The sequence below is a fragment of the Numida meleagris genome, chromosome 3, assembly GCF_002078875.1.
Source record: "Numida meleagris isolate 19003 breed g44 Domestic line chromosome 3, NumMel1.0, whole genome shotgun sequence".
NCBI lineage: Eukaryota > Metazoa > Chordata > Aves > Galliformes > Numididae > Numida > Numida meleagris.
The window spans coordinates 77561301-77579689 of NC_034411.1; the positions used below are offsets into that span (position 1 = coordinate 77561301).

An 18389-nucleotide genomic window follows, 5' to 3' on the forward strand; every position below is an offset into this window, starting at 1 on the left:
ATATTCATAATGCTCATGTAACAAGCTTGGCTAAGCAAAATAGGCTTTACTCTACTGTACCTTTTTTTCTCCCTTGCTTTTATTTAATATTTAGGGATGTAGGCAGGATTTTGTCTGCTTGTTGTATATTAACTAACATACTGTTCATCTGAACACGTGCTCTACTAAGCAGTTAACTTTTAAGACTTCCAGATTCTGGCAATGAAGTTACTGTATTATATGCAGAATTGATACACATGGATATAGTTTTTGTCTTTTTACTCAATTTTTTATGCATATACAAAAAAGGCAGATAGTGGGGAGTAAAGACCAACAGCTAAACTCAGAAGTTCAAGAACTGGTGCTTGAAATACAATTAAACAGTGAGAAAATGTAAAAACTGTCTTTAATCTTTGTGCAATTGACTCAGTCTGTTTCAGATGATTCACATGGAAATTCAGAAAAAAAGTCCAGCGTTCTTGAGACATTGGGGCAGCCCAGGAAAAAAGAAACAAAGCCAAAGGATGCAGTGCCGTGGTGGATATGCGAGGAAGATTTGGACGATGGTGGTAAATAATGTAGTTTTGTAGTTTCTTGGCCACAGGGGGTCGGGCTGGTTCTTTCTTTTCACAGTGAAGCAGTTACTTTAGAACATTATACTGCAAATGTGCAAATGATAAAACTCAAATGTAATCATATTTTTCTTTTAAAAAGAGATCATATTCAAGCTGTAAGAAAACTTTCTGCTGTTGTTCTTTTTTTCTTGTAGCTTACTAGTTACTAAGACTTATAAAGTGTAAATACAGAGTATAGTAATTAGAAAATGTAGCTTAGGATTTCAACTGAAATATTTGTAGATTTCTTTTGTAAACGACCTGTTCCTCATGAAGACTGTAATAAAAGCAGCAGTTGTTTAAAACACGCATTGCTGTCAGTACTCTCAGCATTTCCCTTGCCATAAGCCACAGCTCAAGGGGAAAAGGGCTGTGACAATGTGGTTGCTAGTTTAGTATTTACTTGGTCACGCAGTTATAGAAGAAAATATTGTTTGCAGTCTTTCCACCTCTAGGTTTCATTGTTTTCCTCTTTGGTAGTAAACCCTGTGAGTACAGAGTTTCCACATGGTGATTGCCTCTTGTTCTTGTAATAATTAGTGGCCTCTTATTTTCATAATTTGAATAATTTGCAACTGGAGCTTAACAGTCCCAGAAATCAGTTTTTTCATATGGCGAGGTTAAGGTATTGCTGATAGTCTTCTAATTTTAAGAAGAGCTCTGTCCTGTTAGTGTTGCTGTAATTCAGAGTCAAATCTTAGTTGATAATTGTGCCCTTTGGGCAGAACCTTAATAGGTGTTATCTGGACTCTTTGTGTTTCTCTGACTTTTAAGATATTGCTGGAGAACTCCAATGGATGTGAGACAGTGCCTACCAGGCAGTGCAAGGGAGTTATGGTGGTTATGAGGTAGGATTTTCCCACCGCTTTTCAAAAAAACTGAAGGTCAGCACGTTCTTGCTGGCCAGAGTAGGAGAAGTGAGCAGTTGGCATGACCTTATTTCTCTTCTTTTTATAAATGAACATTTTCAGAGGTGTTCAGAAGTTAGCATTCTTCCATGTTTTTTCTGAGATGCTTGAGGCAACCCATAAAGCACTTTGATGTTTCTCCTGCTGATTCAATCAGAAATACCGGAATAGGTATTTTAAGGGCAGGGTAATTAGAAGTTTTGAAGGACAGTTCTTGTGTGGTTTAAGTACAACTGCAAAGCTGAATAAAAAGTAGTAATGTGATAATGTCAAGTTGTTCCTGTCCAGACCAACTCAACTGCTCTTGTTTTTTAAGCTAAGAATATCTTAGAGGCCTTGTAATTTAACTAGAGGTACTAGAATGGAAACATGCTTGATCTGCAGTTTATTGATACATGAAACAAAGTTCTAGTAAACTTCTTCAGATTTCTTTAAAACAAGCTTCTCCTTTAACGTGAAAATATTTAGAAGAGAAATCTACCCAGATTTCTAAGTGTGAAATCCATTTACCTGCAGAAGAAGCTGGCATGTTCATATTCATGCTTTTCTTGAGGGGCTGGCTTATTTTTTCAGAGGGAGTCAAGAGTAACCTGTGTATAACGGGTTTTGATTCAAATGTCCAACGTGTCTTGGCAGTTGGACATAATAAAACTGAGATTACTTAAAAATGTAAGGCAAATATGGTGGATCTCTGCGCTCAAGTCTTCTCTGAACACTGTCTTTGCCAGCCTGATAGTTTTTATTTCATCTGCACATCTGTCCTTCTCCTGTGCAGGATTTCTGCACTTGTGGGTCATATATGTTAAGCCATACGCCATCTAGTACTCCAGAATTTCAAAACAGAGAGGCCTTCGAGTTTTCCTAGAAAGCCTTTTTGGTGCTATTTTGGCAAAAGAGAATATATTTCCATGTCATGAAACATAGCTCCCAGTTGTGTCATCCCACGGGAAAAGAACCATGTTTGTCACGCTGGGCACTCACAAATAGTGCCAATTGCGTTAAGCTGTGATAGACTGTGAACTGCACAGCAGAGAAGTAGCCTACGCTGTAAAAGATGCTATTCTACTAATTAAATTTTGGCTGCAGCGGAGTTGACTTTGCAGAGGTCATCTTGACCACCTTCAGTATAAACTCAGTTTTACTCTGTGGTCATGAAAGTAGACAGCTTGTATGTGGCTACAGTTGAGAGTGATGAGTCCCATACATAAAAGGCACGTGTGTACACACTACGAGCTACTTTATGAATTGCAATTGTGTAGATAATATTTGTAGTGATTTCAAATGACAGGTTGTGTTTCTGTAAGGAATTCAGTGTAGATAGGCTTCTAGAACTGCTCCTTTTTATTTCTTCTTTGTGTCTTTTTGAATTGCATGATTTTAATGCTTTGTCAATTTTCTCTCAGTCTAATATTCTTTAGCAGATGTATGTTGTATAGTATGTTGCTCAGGTATATGAATAATGGATTAGTTATTAGGCGCAGCGGCATTGCAACATAAATTACTGCAAGGGATAAACTTGAGAAAAGACTGATCTAGTTTTGTAGCTTTTTGTAAGGTTATTAAATTTGTTCTAAATAGCAAAATAGTTGTCGTGCTGCAGCAATAATATTGCTGTGATGATAGCAAACTAGGACATAAGCTGAATTTAAATTCTGAGTAGTGTAAGACTGATATTCTTCAAAACGTTTCAGATTCTTGTATATTCTTGTAGGCTTGAACCTCTGCACTGGTTTGCAGATAAGACTGGTATGTTACCTGACAGCCTGTTAATAAATATTATTCTCAGAGTGTTTTGTTATCGTGAATCAAAGTTAAATAAATGTATGAATCTCTCCTTCACCCCAGTGTCGTTTTACAGATACGTGAGCTAGCTCCCAATGAGTTCATGTTATTGGGTTACACCATGGAGAGATATTGTGATGTTAATGAAGTACAGAGCCTGGTTAACTTGCTTGAACGATGCACCAAGGTTGTCTCCATTTTGGGATTTTCATTTTTTCCTACTTCCTGCTACTTTTTTCTGCTACTTCAGTATCTATATTGTGCGCTCTAGAAAAATGTTTAGATGAGTGACTGGAGGACTAAATATACTATGCATTTATTTGTTATCTGGTTGACTTTTCCAAGGCATGTTTTGCAGAGATGGCGGAAAAAAGATAGAGGTTTACACTAATGACCTGTTTTCGCTTAGTTTTGTAGTCTGGTACTAACCTGAGTAAACTAATTCTGTTCATTCAGCTCAGAAGAATAAAGTGCATTTTTGAATACCTCCACTTACTATCCTAGACACGTTTGAAGTCTGTTCTTCAGCTCTAGGCTGAAATGTATAAATTATGATTCAAGATGCTGTCTTCCATATTTGACAAGTTAAAGACCTTCCTCTAGCTAATATAATGTCTATTTGTTTTTGTCATTTAAATGATGAAGATAAATTGGATAATCAGAACTCCTGTCCTGTCTTAACACTTGCCTGTCTCTTCTTGCTGTTTGTCTCACTTTTCAAGATTTTCAAACAAGATTTGTTAAACTGAGAAATGAGAAGGAAAGGATGGAGAGCCATGATGAAGTAGTGGAGAATAGTGAACAAAAGATTCCTCATTCAGATTTCCAGTCTGGTATTTTATTAAATATGTTTTATTCAGTTTATTTAATATCAGCCTTAGATTACTAGTGCTTTTCCTGTAGAAAATCCTTTGCAGGATTTTTGACCGTAGTTTTCTCATGAAAGCAAGCTGCCACTTAATTGATTTGTCATTTCCAGAAAAAAACTAATAAGTGTGTGAACTTTTGCTTAACTGTTGCTACATCATTCATCACTGACGGTAGTGATGTAGGCAGACAGACAGTATTGAATGTAAGGAAATGGAGGAGGAAAATAACTGAAGTCTTAACTAAGGTCAGTATGGTTAGTAAATAGAAAATATCTTCTCTGTATTTCGTACTCAGTAAATATTAATTTTCACTGTTCTGTTTGTTTAAGCTGAAAGACTCCAATCTGTGTAAGTATTATATGCACTTTCTATTGGTATGATTATTTTCCTTCTGCTGAGCAACAGGTTGCTCTGTGCGTGCTGTCCCTGAAATGGGAACAGTACACTTGGTGTCTTAATGATAAATCTGATTTTTTTTTAATCTGCAGGATTATTTTAATTGATGTAGTTTCAGATTTAACCTGTTAAGTAACTATCTTTATGCTATCTGAAGAGAAACTCCAAATAATAATTAAGAATTATAAGTGCTGTTCTGTGAAATACTTATGTGTAAAGTACAATAGCAATTAATGTGATATATAAGGTTAAATACGGCTTTGGAGTTGAATTTGAGAAGATTCAATAAAATTTTGGAGAGCCATGACAAAGGAATATTTGGCACTTGGTCTTTAGATGATGTTTGTGACTGTGTAGCTTATAGAATGTTATCTTTATGTTACCTTTCTAGAGTGTATGTCCTGTTTTCCTACGCGTCCTTTGCACAAAATAGCTATAAAGCATCTCGATCTGGGAGATAAACACTAAAATTGACTCTGTGCCTTGAATTAGGCTTAATATTTGAAATATGCGCCATAGAAGGAGTTTAGCAGTTATTTCAAATTACTGTTTTGAAAGGCCTTGGGTTTTTGCATTGCTTTCAGCAGACTGCGTGCCGTCAACACTTCTGGTTTCTCAGTAGATGTGGGAGAATGTGAAGCTAGAGAAGTGATGCCTTGCTAGTGGACATCAGTGATGGGAATAAAGGACCTAGGTGTTGTATCAGGAAGTGTTTTTTATATTTTTTTTATATTTTGGCTTTTGCCTTGCATCTGCTGTATGCTCAACAACTTCCTTTAGTCATCTTATTTGTTTCTGATTTGTGCAAGCTTCTGGTGAGAAAAACGGTGTGATCTCTGAGGTCCCTTCCAACCCAAGCCATTCTATATGATTCAGATCTTCCCACAGTCCTGTTTCTAGATGACAGAAGTACTTCACTGCATCCCCCAGGCAGCTTCTGCTCTCTCTCTTGTGTCAGGATAACTCTACTAAGAGTTATTTCTGTTAATTCTGGAACTTCGAACTTTCTCTGAATTGTCCAGAATTGTCCTGAATTGTTTAGAAGCTACCCCCCACCAAGTATACACTTGAAATTTTGGACAACTCAGTCTCATACCGTGCTCCTAGCTAGTCTAAGATGTATGAAATGCGGAGTGTTACTGTCATCTAACTCTCATGAGAAAGCACAGTCTTCAACATTGCTACTGTTATGTAAAAATTAATTACTGGTGATGTTCTCCAATGGGTTTAAGCAGACAAGTGCAGTTCTTTTAACTGCCAGAGATGAAGGCAGCAGTAATTCACATCTTACCTACGTAACTTTTTCTGCTTTTCTTTTAACCCATCTAGATGCTTTCTTTTAAGATTTGTAGTACAAAATGGCTTGTGTTGTTGAAATAGTTGTGTTAATTGTCTTTGTTTTCAAGTGATGTACATATGGAGCTCCTAGAACAGTCTATTTGAATGCAAAATATGTATGGAATTAGAACTAATTAGCAATTTGTTGTTTTTTTTTTGTTTTCTTCTTTATTTAAAGGGTAGAAGATATTTCTAGTTTCAGAACTGATAAGTACTAACTCTTTAATTTTTAATTATCGCCTCAAAATTGTAGTTAATTAAAAAAACTGAACTGTATTACTTTTTCAGAAGTGGCAATTTGAATTCTCACACTTCATTTTTCTGTTTTCCCTGTCCATTGTGCATTAAAACCTGTAAATGTTTGTGTACACTTAAAAGTAGTTGCCCCTAAACCTTCTTCCAGTGTGTCTCGGAGCAAGGCTTTGTCTAAATTCAAAATGCTGGAAAAATTTCATAAGGACAAAAAAGATTCATATTTAAACAAAGAAGAAGGAAACCTCACTGATGGTTCAGACAGTCCTACGGGTAACAAACTTACTGTGTTTTATGTGATATTAAAAGGTTAAAGATGCTTAATTCTGTTAGTCCTGCTCAGATTAAGAATTAAAAGTTAGATTTGAAATGGATGTTTATTATTATATCTAGGTTTGAATGCTTGGTATTTATGTTCTTACATTTTTCTCTGCAAATGTGACATAAACATTTTCATAAGTGAAGCTTAGGATCAAGACTTTAAAGAATACCACATATCATGAATCTTACTAAATAGTGCAAGAATTAAGAGCGCAAGTATATGGGTAGTGATATGAAACTGCTGCTGCAAGGTGTAATTTTCACAAGGGTTAACAAATACAAACAGCCCAAAACCACAGTGAAAAAAGAGAGTTTGAAATCCAGCCAAGTTGATATTTTTTCCAAGTCTGATAGGTTTCTCAAAGTTTAGATTGTATAGGGCTAGTTAAAGATGCTCTTGTCTTCAGCAGCAGCAGTAGCGTGTATCCCTTTGTGATGTGCTACATGTGTCTGGGAATTGGGAGCTGGCTGAGTTGCAGAATTCAGTGGCTGTAGAACAGTATTTGATTTTCAGATTATAGTGGAAAGTGCTTTTTCAAAAAGCTCAGATCTGGTTTGAACTGGAAAAATTCTTCAATGTATTAGCTTGCATAAAACCCATGAAAACTTAAAAGAGCGGTGCAAGTCTGTTGGTTCACTGAGTTTAAGATAACTAAAATAAAACTAAGGAAAATGCTTTTCTTTAAAATCTTGTTCCATTAAACGTTATTTTTGTCTGTGTAATTGAATCGTAGAGTCACCAAGGTTGGAAAAGACCTCTAAGATCATCCAGTCCAACCGTCCACCTACCACCAATATTTCCCCACTAAATCATGTCCCTTCGTACAACATCTCAATGTTTCTTGAACACAAGAACTTGTGTTCAATATTCTTGAAGAATATTCCTGTCTCTTTTCATGTAAATCTTTTCATGTAAATCTTACGTAGAAGAGCTGTGACAGCTTATCTTTGCCTCTGCTAACATACTCTCATTGAAAAATAGGGTGTTGGAGATCTGGTGAGATTGCAGCCAATATGAAACTGCGTAAAACAATTTGTGAGCCAGCTGAAGACAGACTCCCATTTGCTGTCTTGATAACTAGAACAAAGCACCATCTGGGTAAATTGCATAGGTCGCTCCAAAAGTATCGCCTCCTATTTATCTCCATGAAAACTACAACAAAGAGCACAATAACCTGTTTGACAGAGCAAATTCTCAGCTACAAAACACTGTTTTTCAACACAGTCACCGCCATTAGCTTTGCATTTATACCAGTGATGAACAAGAGCCTGAATGCCGCTCTTATCCAAATCTGCACCCGCGGAGGTGACCCACTGTTGCCACAGCTGAAACACACCACCAGCCATCTCACTGTGTTCACAGACACTGTTTGGTTTCCATAAACATTCTGCAAGTGTTGATGAATGTCAGCAGGTGCTGTTTTTTCCACATGGAGGAATTCAGTGATGCACCTTTGCTCTATATCCACTCCATTTTACGAGACTGCTCTTCTGCCATCTGTCACACAGCAACAAAATGTAACAGAATATTGGTGGGAAGGTTCAACTTCTACTGTCATCATGGGTCAACATCATAAAATAGAAGGCGTTACTTTCAGAGCGACCCTTGTACTTTAAATTACTTCATTTGGCTATCAGAAGCGGTCTGTTTGTGCTTTGATCTTCTGTACAACACCTTGAATTTTCCATTATATCTTCTTCAATGCAGTAGCAAAATGTTTTTTATTTAGACAAGTATGACATCTCTCTGAAGAACTTATTTGGACAATGGCAGCGTAATAACATGTAACTGAAGCACTTGATCAGCACGTGAAAGAGTTGTTTAGTGTTCTTGATCAGAAGTTGTTGATTTATGCATCTCCTTTTATTTTGCTGACTGGAGATTCATGATGGAAAAGACAGACATGGTTTCTGCTCCCTTCTATGAGAACTGTGAAGTCATCTCATATGTCACTGAATAAAATACATAAGCAGCTTTTCTTCCTACACTCCTAAGAGAATCTCTTTAAGAATCTAAGCCTAGAAGTGTGTGTTTTAGTCACTTTTAAACAGAAGGGTCTTGGTATGGCTTATTTAACTAGTAACTTATTTGGCTTTTACTTTTCTGTGTAGAAGTAAATATGGCAGCATTCTGTTTGAAAGCAGAATTCACATATAAGTTAATAGAGTGGTAGTTAACCCTCACAAAAATGAAGTTACAGTAAGGAGAGCAACTGCATGTTGCAGTTGCAAAAGCATACAGAATGGAAGATCTGTATGTTAATCAGTCAACTCTAAGTAAGTTTGGTTACTTTTTTTTTCCAAAGCATTTAATTTGCAACAAGTGTGACTGCTAAGACAGTGGCTACAATTTTTCAAAGTCTGATGCTTTCTCTGGGATAGCAGATCAAAGAAAATTAACAGACTTTTAGCAGAGAGATGTTAGTTTCTGGCTTTTCTTACCAAAGGAATGTTAATTTTTCTCCATGAGTAGTGTTACAGAAGGTCGGTTTTTACAGTTGTATTTATCCCGTGTATGCAGTAGACTAATTAACTCTAATTAAACAAGGTTTGTGTGTAATAGAAACTGAAGTTAGACAAACATTATTTGTGAGTGTGTGTCTTCGTAGTTGTAACAAAATCAAAAAAAAAAACAAAAAAAAAAAAACCAGTTGTGGAAGATGACCTAAGTGTCATACAAACAGCTTTTAGATGACAAAAACTTTGCAATTTTTCTTCTAGAAATCCTTGAAGCCAGTGAAAGCATTGGCAAGAAAGCTTTGCAGCTTACCAGAGAAACTGATGAGAATATGTGTCCAGAAAAGATGCAGCTTCACAAGAGTAACGGGGTTGCTTTCTCATTAAGTAGAGACAGCCTGGAAACAAATGGTGAGAACTGAGAGTGCAAATGTTTCATGTTAGTTAGGTCTAAGGCTAAGTTATTATTTCAGACAATTTCCTCTATTTTATTGAAAGTTTGGCTCCTTCAATTTTCTCTGCTGCATCTTATGAAGACTGCTTAAACTAGTTTGTGATAATTTGATACTGGTAAGCTTTTATGAGTCCATCTGTAGTTAATTATTATTCTGTATCTTCAAATTTAGATTCCTTTGTAGCTTCTGGTCCCAATCAAAGTAATCCAGGAGTTGGATTGGATACCTTGGAAGAACAAGAGGAAAAAGAGATCTTTTTTGCTAAACTTGAACAAGAAGCTTCATCACCTATTGATTATTCAAGATTAAATAAAGAGCTGAATTCCAGTGATTCTGTAATACTAGCACCATTTGTACGGTAATTTAGAGGGAAGGACAGTTGTAGACTGTGTTGTGGGTATGTGTGACTTGGGTATCTGAATATGATGTCCACTGAGATTCTGTGGGACAAGATCCTGTGTGGTTTTTTGGGTGTGGGTAGTGGTTTTTGTTTTTGAAGACAAGGACAGAAGTGAGCTTAATAAATAAGAGAAAGAAGTAAGGCATGGCTTGGTGATGAATGAAGGTATACATCTTCAGTACAGCTCAATAGTTACAAGTTGATTTAACCTTCGTAGTAGAAAGGTGTAACTGAATGACAACAGCTAAGAACTCTAGCAGTTAGAAGGTCAGAGTTCTGGAAAGAGGAAAGAAAGGAGAATGGTTTTTGTTTTGTATTTTGTTCATTTTTTTTTGTTTTTGTCTTTTTTTTTTTTTGTTAATGTGGATTGACAGTGTCAGAACAAGAAGCAAATCTGATCAATTTTTGTCTGAGAATTTGGTGTAGATGTCAAAGGGAATGCAGAAAAGAGGTGATATTAAGGGGTTGGATTGAAAATTTGAAATATGGAGAGTTGTAAAAATATTTATATTTATTTTAATAACTGCTGACGTTTACCTTTTGTACCTATAATTTGATCTGATGGACAAATTCAAGTTGCTGATACTTCTTAGAATTAGAAATAACAGTAAAGTTTTATAAGTTAAAAAATATATGTATATACTTGCTCTCCAAGAAGAGGTGCTAAAAATTTTATTTTGTTTCTTAGAAATGAAAGAAGTGAAACAGGAGAAGTGGAATCCACACCTGAAGAGAAATGTGGTAATGATTTCAAAGTTGTTCGCTTAAAAATGTTGCTTTTTTAATTTTTTTTTTTTTTTTTTTACTGTGTATGCTAGTAATTATGAAAGCTTAATTAAACAATAGCAGAAATGCAGTCTGTGGATTAGTGCTGCAGTTCAAATGCAGAGTCTTCTGGAGATTTCATAGCAGGGCATCAGAGGAAAGCACAGGCTCTTCATGTTATAGTGGAATATAATTTAAAGTTCTGGACAGGGGAAATGATACTACAGGCTTTTAGCTTGTTTTGTTCTCAGTGTTGCCTTGTCCTACTAAGCAGAAAACAACTTAGCACTCGCTAGGTTTCAGGCTCGCAGGATAGGCCAGCATCCTCAGTGAACCTTTTTCAGAGTAATATGTGAGCCAGTTGCCTTCTATTCCCTTATCTCCCTGCTACTGAGGGTAAAGCTTAGGTTGAGCTGAAAGAATGCAGTTTTCATATTCATGATCTGCATTTATCTGTAGTTTTTACATCAGGTTTACACAGTATGTCTGTGCAGCTGGTGTGCAGATAGATGAATTTAGGGGTTTACTTTTGAGGTTTTTAAAAATATTTTTTATTTTTGAAATGGATTTTAATGTATTGTGAACAATACCAGAAAGAGAAATAGGAAAAAAAATCTGTCCATCAAAGACTTACAAAAACACCTGACCCTGAGTTTGAAATAGCTCTTAATGTTTGCGGTACTCCAGTGTTTTAACTGTCACCTTCCGTATTTTTCTGTTCACATCTGAGTTTGATCTTTTGCTGAGAGATCCTGATACAGCTTACATTTCCCAAATATTAAGAGGGTTTATTTGTAAACTGTAGGAAATCTTTTCTCTTTGGAAGTCTGATTTCTCTGTAGATCGCAAGGGGTTATGGTAGTTATAGCAGAAATGCTATGACAACTCTGGCATTGTTTCACCCCGAAGTAGGAGAATGTGATTTTTTTTTTTTTTTTTTTAAAAAAGGGTCAATTCAAGTAGGGCACAAGGGGACAGAGAGGAAGTATATCTGGTCATAAGGCAAACTTCATTTTAATTTGGAGATATTACATGTGACTTTTTTTCTGTAGATTTTGTACCATGCACAGTATCAAAACTTCTGTTTCTTGAGAAGAGTAATAGCAGCAGTAGATGTTCTTAGCCTAGAGACTGGGGAAGGGAAATAGCTTTCCCCGTACTGCTTTATCTTCCCTGAATGTTTCATTTGTTTGATGTTTATTTGACTCTTCAGGCAGCTACAGTGAAGATTTTGAAGAAGAAGCAGATGCTAATCCTGCCTTTAAAACTGAAGGAAGTCAGGTAAATCAAAATATGTCAGGAGTTTAAGCGCTCAAGACAAATGTAACTCAGCAAATGTTTATATTACTTCCATGAATCGTAAAACCTCTGCAGTGTGAATATATTAAACTCGTACTCTATGTACTATCTGAAAGAATGCGGTGGTCACAGGCCTATAGTGATTTATTAAGGATATACGCTTCCATGTGTCATGTCTCTGTAAGCATTAAGTTCTTCACAGAGTTGCCTGCTTATTGCTCCTTTGAATTAAGAACTGTATTGAGAGTCCAGAAATGATGAGCTCTGGCTGGAGCGTCAGCCTCATGATGACTATTGCTTAATCTGTCTCTTGGAGCTATTAAAGTGGTGTCTACGCCAGCAAATGACACAGACCCATCAGATCTGTACAGAGAAGCAGTTTGGAAAGAGTACAAAATCTACACTGCTAGAAGTGAACCAGGAAGGTGTGAAAATATTGCTTCATTTATGCAGAGTAGCATTTAGTTCCCAGACACTTGTGGGAGGGTTTTTAGAGTACAGGATGCTGAGAGAGGAGTGCTTTGGAAAAGTGCACATGCTTGAAGCACTAAGGACTGCTTTAGTTTGTAGGTTTTGGAACGGCTTTTAAAATTTGTCGGGATTTTTTTTTGTCCTGAAATTCAAAAAGCATTATTGTTTTATTTGCTTATTTCTTATAGGAACCAAACACTGGCATGCTGGCTAAAGGTAAAATATAATCTTTCATCAGTGCAAGAATACTAAATGTACCTTTTTGATACTTTGTCATCTGAGTTTATTATTTTGATACCTTAAACCTATAATTATTGTGTTCTACTGGAAATCTGTTGGACTGAAACGGTTAAAAATAAGTCTGTGTTAGCACTTCAAGGTGATCATCTATGTAAGTTTTATTTTACTAGTTAGTACTTTTCATGCTTGTATTCAGAGTTACTAGCATTAATAGCATTGTAGTAATCTATCTGGCATTTTTTTGCACGCTTAGAGCATTAAGATAATCTCCTATAGTGTAGATAGACTATAAATACAAAAATTCTGTTTTCTTTAACCCTTGTCGTCTTGGTTTTAGTTGTACTACTTGATTCACAAGATTCAACTACAGAACTTCAGAAAGCTGTTGAAACATCAGGTGTAGCTGTAAGTGAACATGATCTGCCTCAAGAAGCCAGTGGAATTGAGATGAATGAAGCAGGTAAAGGTTTTTTAAAAAAGAAAACAAACAAAACAATATCCTTGGAGTCTTCATTTCTTCTTAGGTTGTCAGTCATAATGAAGCGCTTGGCTTTTATTAACAAATGTTGAGAGAAGGAGGAACTGTTTTAGTAAAAAGCTGCCCTCTTAGCAGAAACACACTCTTGACCCCTGGTTACTGTAAAACTGCTTTCTGCCTTGCAGTCTGATTTAAATATAATCTCCTTCAGTACACCACAGTTAAAATTTCACTTTGTCAGTGTTTGACACAACTGTAAAAAAGACAACGGTATACTGAGATTGTACCCAAACTGATATCCAGAGCATGACATCGTGGTGGCATCTATTAAAATAGTCATTTCACATACACTATTAGTTTTAGCGGGGGAAAGCAGGGGGGGCTGGGGCAGGAAAGGCATGCAAACTGCAGGTAAGGCTATTTGGCACGTACTAATTAACTTGATAATTTTTTATTTTTATAGTGGAAATGAGATATTTTTTTCCAAAATTGAAAGCACTGTTCTCACTTGATAATAGTCCAAGCTAGTCACTGAAACAGATTGTGATGGGATATTCCCCAAGCAGAAAGTCCTATAGTATCTCTTATGAGCCTGCATTTTCCACAGGCACTTCCTATGGACAAACTACCGGTGACACTGAAGCGTTACAGCATGCGTACCATCACATTAATCAGTCTTTGGGAGACACTGATGAGCAAAAAATACACGATTCTTCAATGGCCATCTCAAAATGCTTAGTGCAAGTTACTTCACAGAATAATGATCTCTATTCAAAAAACACGTCAACAACTGAGTCAGGTAAATACCTCAAAGGAAAACATATTTTTTGCAAGAATGTAAAATAAGTGAGCTATTAATATCTAATACTTAAATTTATGAAACGTTTTTAAATGTACTTTTTACAAATGCATTTTCTAAACTTCTAAAAATGATTTTGTTATTTTGCACTAATTAGATTTACCTACTGTGGAAGAATTTATGAGACCTATTAAAGGAGAATCCTATAATGCCAGAGGTTTTGATTTGGAACCTGAAAGGTATTTATTTCAGACTGTGTTTTAAGAATTTTATTAACTTAAGCTCATTAACTGTTCATGAAAAACAGCTTACAAAATAACTTCCCTGTTTTTTTTTCCCCAAGTTAAAGACTGAAATTTCATTATGTTCTGCATTGGCATTATGGCATATTACAATGAACTGTAAAATAAATATACAGTTGATTGATTCTGGAGATGTCCAAACTTTATTTAGGCAATAAGAAGCCATGTTTGGCAAGTCATTTTGGATGAGTCTTTCTCAGTCTTGGCAACTGTCACAAATAAGATCTCTGCTTTTAAAGACCTCTACTCGTCAGCCCCTTTCCCTCTACATGGTTTTCAGCCCACATCCTATCCTAATTCTCCAGCTTCCAGTCTGGGAAAAGATCACATTATCTTATTTTACTTACTCTTGTAGTTCCTAACCTATGCTCCATAATTCCTTTTGTTCTACAGCAATTTGTGCGTAGCGAATAAGGTAGAGGTCTTGGAACTGTCAAAAATAGGTTTTGCTTAGAAGATTGGTTCTGGGAACTTAACGTGCAAGTGTACTCTGCAGGAATTACCATTCATTGTTTTACTAGCACTGACTGCATGCTTGCAGGTGTCTATCTTACAGCCCAATTCAGTGCCTCTACAAAAGCAGTTACTGCTGGGAAATGTCTCTTGTTCCACGAGAAACAATCTTCTCATAGTGTGAATCTTCAGCCTGGTCTTTTTTGTTTTTATAACTAAATCTGCATGATTGTTCTTAAAAAGAGCCTGGCGATTCTGTCAAGTTTGAGCAGTCTTTACAGATGCTACTTAGAGGGAAAATGGCCTGCTTTTTCCAGAGTGGCAGAAGGGCAAAGGGCAAAAATCTTACTATATATGACTTTATTCCTTTCTCTTGTAGTCCTGTGAAGCTGAAAGGCAGCACAGTAAATGAACTTGTCAATCACTTACCGTATAAAGAGCACCAGAATAATTCAGTTTGGGAGACAAACTTACTTGAAAAATTATGCAGAGAAGACAGCATCTTTCTGCAGACAGCTGCAAATGAAGATAGCTTTCAGAGGATGACTGAGAAAGAAATTCAGACCAGTGAAGTACAACCTGATGTACTAAGTGAAAAAACAATACAAGACTATCTGCTTTCACAAGGCAGCAAAACTAAACAGGTAACAAAAAAGTCTGTTTGATATAATTTATGTGAAAATACATTCAAAATGTATAAGATTTTAGATGGCATGTTATTTGGTTATGCTCTGATGTCTAGGAAGTAAGAGTGTTGTTTTTCTTGAAATTTTCGTGTTGCTATTTTTAGAGGTATCCACATACAGTGGACTTCGGGATCATCACAATATGAAGAATCCCAGCCTAAAACCTGCAAGGCTGCTGCAGTTCCACATCCCTAGCTCTAGCTAGTGCTGAATCTGAGCATGTTTTCCTTCTGAAGGGAACACACACAAAGCTCAGAACTGAGAGCATACCTACAGAATGAGTAGGTAGAAATGCAGTTCAGTAAGCGTGTAGATTAGACTGATCAAATGTAGGCTTTTAAGTCAGACTAACATGCTGGCCAGAAACGTGGCTGGCTTCTCTAATCCTGTTTTCTGTCTATTTTCTACGCTTATTTCTACCAAATCCATATTAGTCTTCACCTTTACCTAATTTGCAATACAGGATTTTCGCAATCTCCAAATTCTCTTCTCCCTACATCCCCTAAATTAACCCCACACTCCTTTAGGTAATCACCCATTCAGCCTGCAAGGCATTGAGGAAGGAGTTTGGTTGGTTGGTTCATTCTGGTGGGTTTTCTACCTGGGCTAACAGGCTAAACTTTCTCGCTTGCTGGTCTTAGGAGTCATACACTTAGTTTTTAATGATGGAGTTTAGGAGGGTTACTCTGCCCGCTGTTGTTCCTCTCTTCATTGCTGAGTTTCTGTGTTCACTGTGATTTAGCCTTCAGTTGAATAACCTGAAAAGTTACCTGTTTTTGGTAAGCTAGAGATCCTGTAATATAATACAACTTTGCAGAACAATCAAACAGAACCAGTGCAAAATACTTGTATATTTCTGAAGTAGGAAAGCATAACAAATTATTCATTTTATTTCTAGTTATTCATTTGACTAAAAATAATTATTTCCCTTGGTTGTTTGATTTTTGTCCCTTCCTGCTCAGTAGTCTTACTGCTGTGTAATTCTGGAAACTGGTTCTGTGTTTTTCTAGTAGTGAAATCTAACTTCAGATCACACTAGGCCCTAAAACCCATTTTAAACAGATTTGCTCTATCCTAGGCTCTGCAGTCTTGTTGCTTGAAGAATGAAAAATCGGAATCAACAACAACTAAACAAATGTTGCACAAGAATATCAGAAGTACAACACCTTTACATAAAAAGAAGTCTTCATATGGTCCTCATGGGGTGGTTAGAAGTTCTGGATATGGGAAATCCACTTCATACTCAAAACAGTCCATTCCAGCTACTGAAAGGAAAACACCAAAAGAAACTTTGAAAAAAAACATTATGAAATCTAGAAGTCCTGCAGATAGAGCAAGATCTAAAGGTAATTCTATCTTAAGAGGTCTGAATTTTACTTATAAGAGCTAGAGAGCTTTTCTGTCCATACTTCGTGTTTAAAAAGTAAAAAATATTTACATTTTGAAGTGGTGTAGCAGAAATCTAAATATGATTGAGTACTGAAAATTTTCTCTATTTTTCTGTAGATACTCTACCATTATGTTTAAGACTTATCTATTGCTGACCAGTATGACCAAAACAGCAGGAAAAGCTGCTGTTCAAAAATATTACTTTTCATTACAGTAAATGCAAAGATTTGCTGACACACTTATCCATGTGATGCTGAATTAATTGTTGTTCTCAGCTTCTTTCTTTTATTTTTTGTTTTCCATTAATACAAAGAAAGCACTTTGTTTTAAAAAGTCCTCTGTTCTGTTCATATCTCTTGCTGTAGCATTAAGGAATGGTAGTCCTCTGAAAGTCAAACTGCAAGGTGAACATCTTTCACCAAGTCATATTTCCAGTCTGTGGGGCATGGGAAAATAACTTTCCGGATGCCCAGGTTTTAGGACACTTCTGTCTTGTAACACTTTTGAAAACCCTGCAAGGGGTGGTTGAAAACCAATGTAGGCTTATGTTGCCCATCTTAGGGAGATGCATCAATGGCAGCTGTCAGACTAAGGGACCTTAGAGCATTTCAGTGTAGCTGGAGATGAGGCAGGTGTGCAGAGAGATGGAGGTGATGGAAGAGAATGATGAGTGCTGAGAAAATGAGGCCACTAAGCCTCACTCAGACATGCTCTTTCCTCTGTACCTGTAGCCATTCTCTAGAGCAATTTTGGGTACATTCAGAAGTTACTCGCAACAGGATGCATTCTGCAAGGGCCCCTGTGGCTAGGAAGAGAATGGCTTTGAAGCAAAAAATTCCATAACTAGCAGTGCTAAGGAAGCACCTGTGTGAGAGGTGTAAGCATTGTGAAAATTATTTCATCTTGAAAATGATCTTTACTTGTTTGTTTTTATGTATGGCATCCTGACGGAGGAACTCTTAGATTAAATTGCTATAGGCAGAAATGAAATGGCAATTGCATCTAGTATCTATATTTCGGAAGACTAATCTTGTTTCATGACGGATTTATTATCCAGCTTCTCATCTCAGTGGCTCTCTTGATTTTTGTTTCATTTTGTTTTGCATTTTTGATGGTGGTGGTTTGTTTTTTCTTTGTGTATGTGTAAGGAACTGATGATTACTGTATTTTCTGTCTCATTGCACTGAAGTTTCTATATTTAATTCAAAATAACAAGTTGTAGAACACTTAAATTGCATGCTTAATATGTGAATCACATGAACTGATTTTTATCAAGGACACTGAATTCTGAATTTAATTTTGTTATGTTTTGCTTTCTGCCTAAATGAAGATGCCTTATTTACTACGAGGACAATAAGATCTGCAGCAGCTGAACAGACTAATAAGGAGGATATTAACAGAGCTGTGTCTGACCAATCAGTTGTTCATAATCTCGGACACCAGGTTGTGGATTCTTGCAGACAGTATCATCATGTAAGTAGTAATTAGTGATGTTCCCAACTATAGTATGTGCAGCTTGGTTTACACACCTGTTTTGTCAAGACTTTTAGTAATATTAACAGGATTGGCAAATGCTGAAATATTTAATAAAGACTTTTCTTTAGTCAAATACGTGTTTTTGCTCTTAGACTCTGTAAGTGTAATGCTGTTATTTAGTTGCTTGGATAATTCTACTGCCTTGGTAGTTCTACATACTTTTAGTGCTTACTGATTTCTAAAACAAAATTTTGCTGTAA

General features: G+C 36.3%; 1 protein-coding gene across 4 annotated transcripts in view; it reads left to right on the forward strand.

Moving 5' to 3' along the window:
- The window catches only part of CEP162 (centrosomal protein 162), a 52080-nt gene that overhangs the window by 6363 nt on the left and 27328 nt on the right, over positions 1 to 18389 (forward strand). For 2 of the 4 annotated variants that reach the window (XM_021390898.1, XM_021390897.1), the window contains exons 4-16: positions 410 to 548; positions 6268 to 6411; positions 9181 to 9327; positions 9543 to 9729; positions 10460 to 10512; positions 11750 to 11817; positions 12495 to 12522; positions 12884 to 13006; positions 13632 to 13823; positions 13981 to 14062; positions 14958 to 15222; positions 16343 to 16610; positions 17984 to 18126. In XM_021390898.1, the coding sequence (XP_021246573.1) occupies positions 410 to 548; positions 6268 to 6411; positions 9181 to 9327; positions 9543 to 9729; positions 10460 to 10512; positions 11750 to 11817; positions 12495 to 12522; positions 12884 to 13006; positions 13632 to 13823; positions 13981 to 14062; positions 14958 to 15222; positions 16343 to 16610; positions 17984 to 18126 (1839 nt within the window). The remainder of the gene's footprint in view (positions 1 to 409; positions 549 to 6267; positions 6412 to 9180; positions 9328 to 9542; positions 9730 to 10459; positions 10513 to 11749; positions 11818 to 12494; positions 12523 to 12883; positions 13007 to 13631; positions 13824 to 13980; positions 14063 to 14957; positions 15223 to 16342; positions 16611 to 17983; positions 18127 to 18389) is intronic. The other 2 variants (XM_021390899.1, XM_021390900.1) reach the window with 2 other exon arrangements.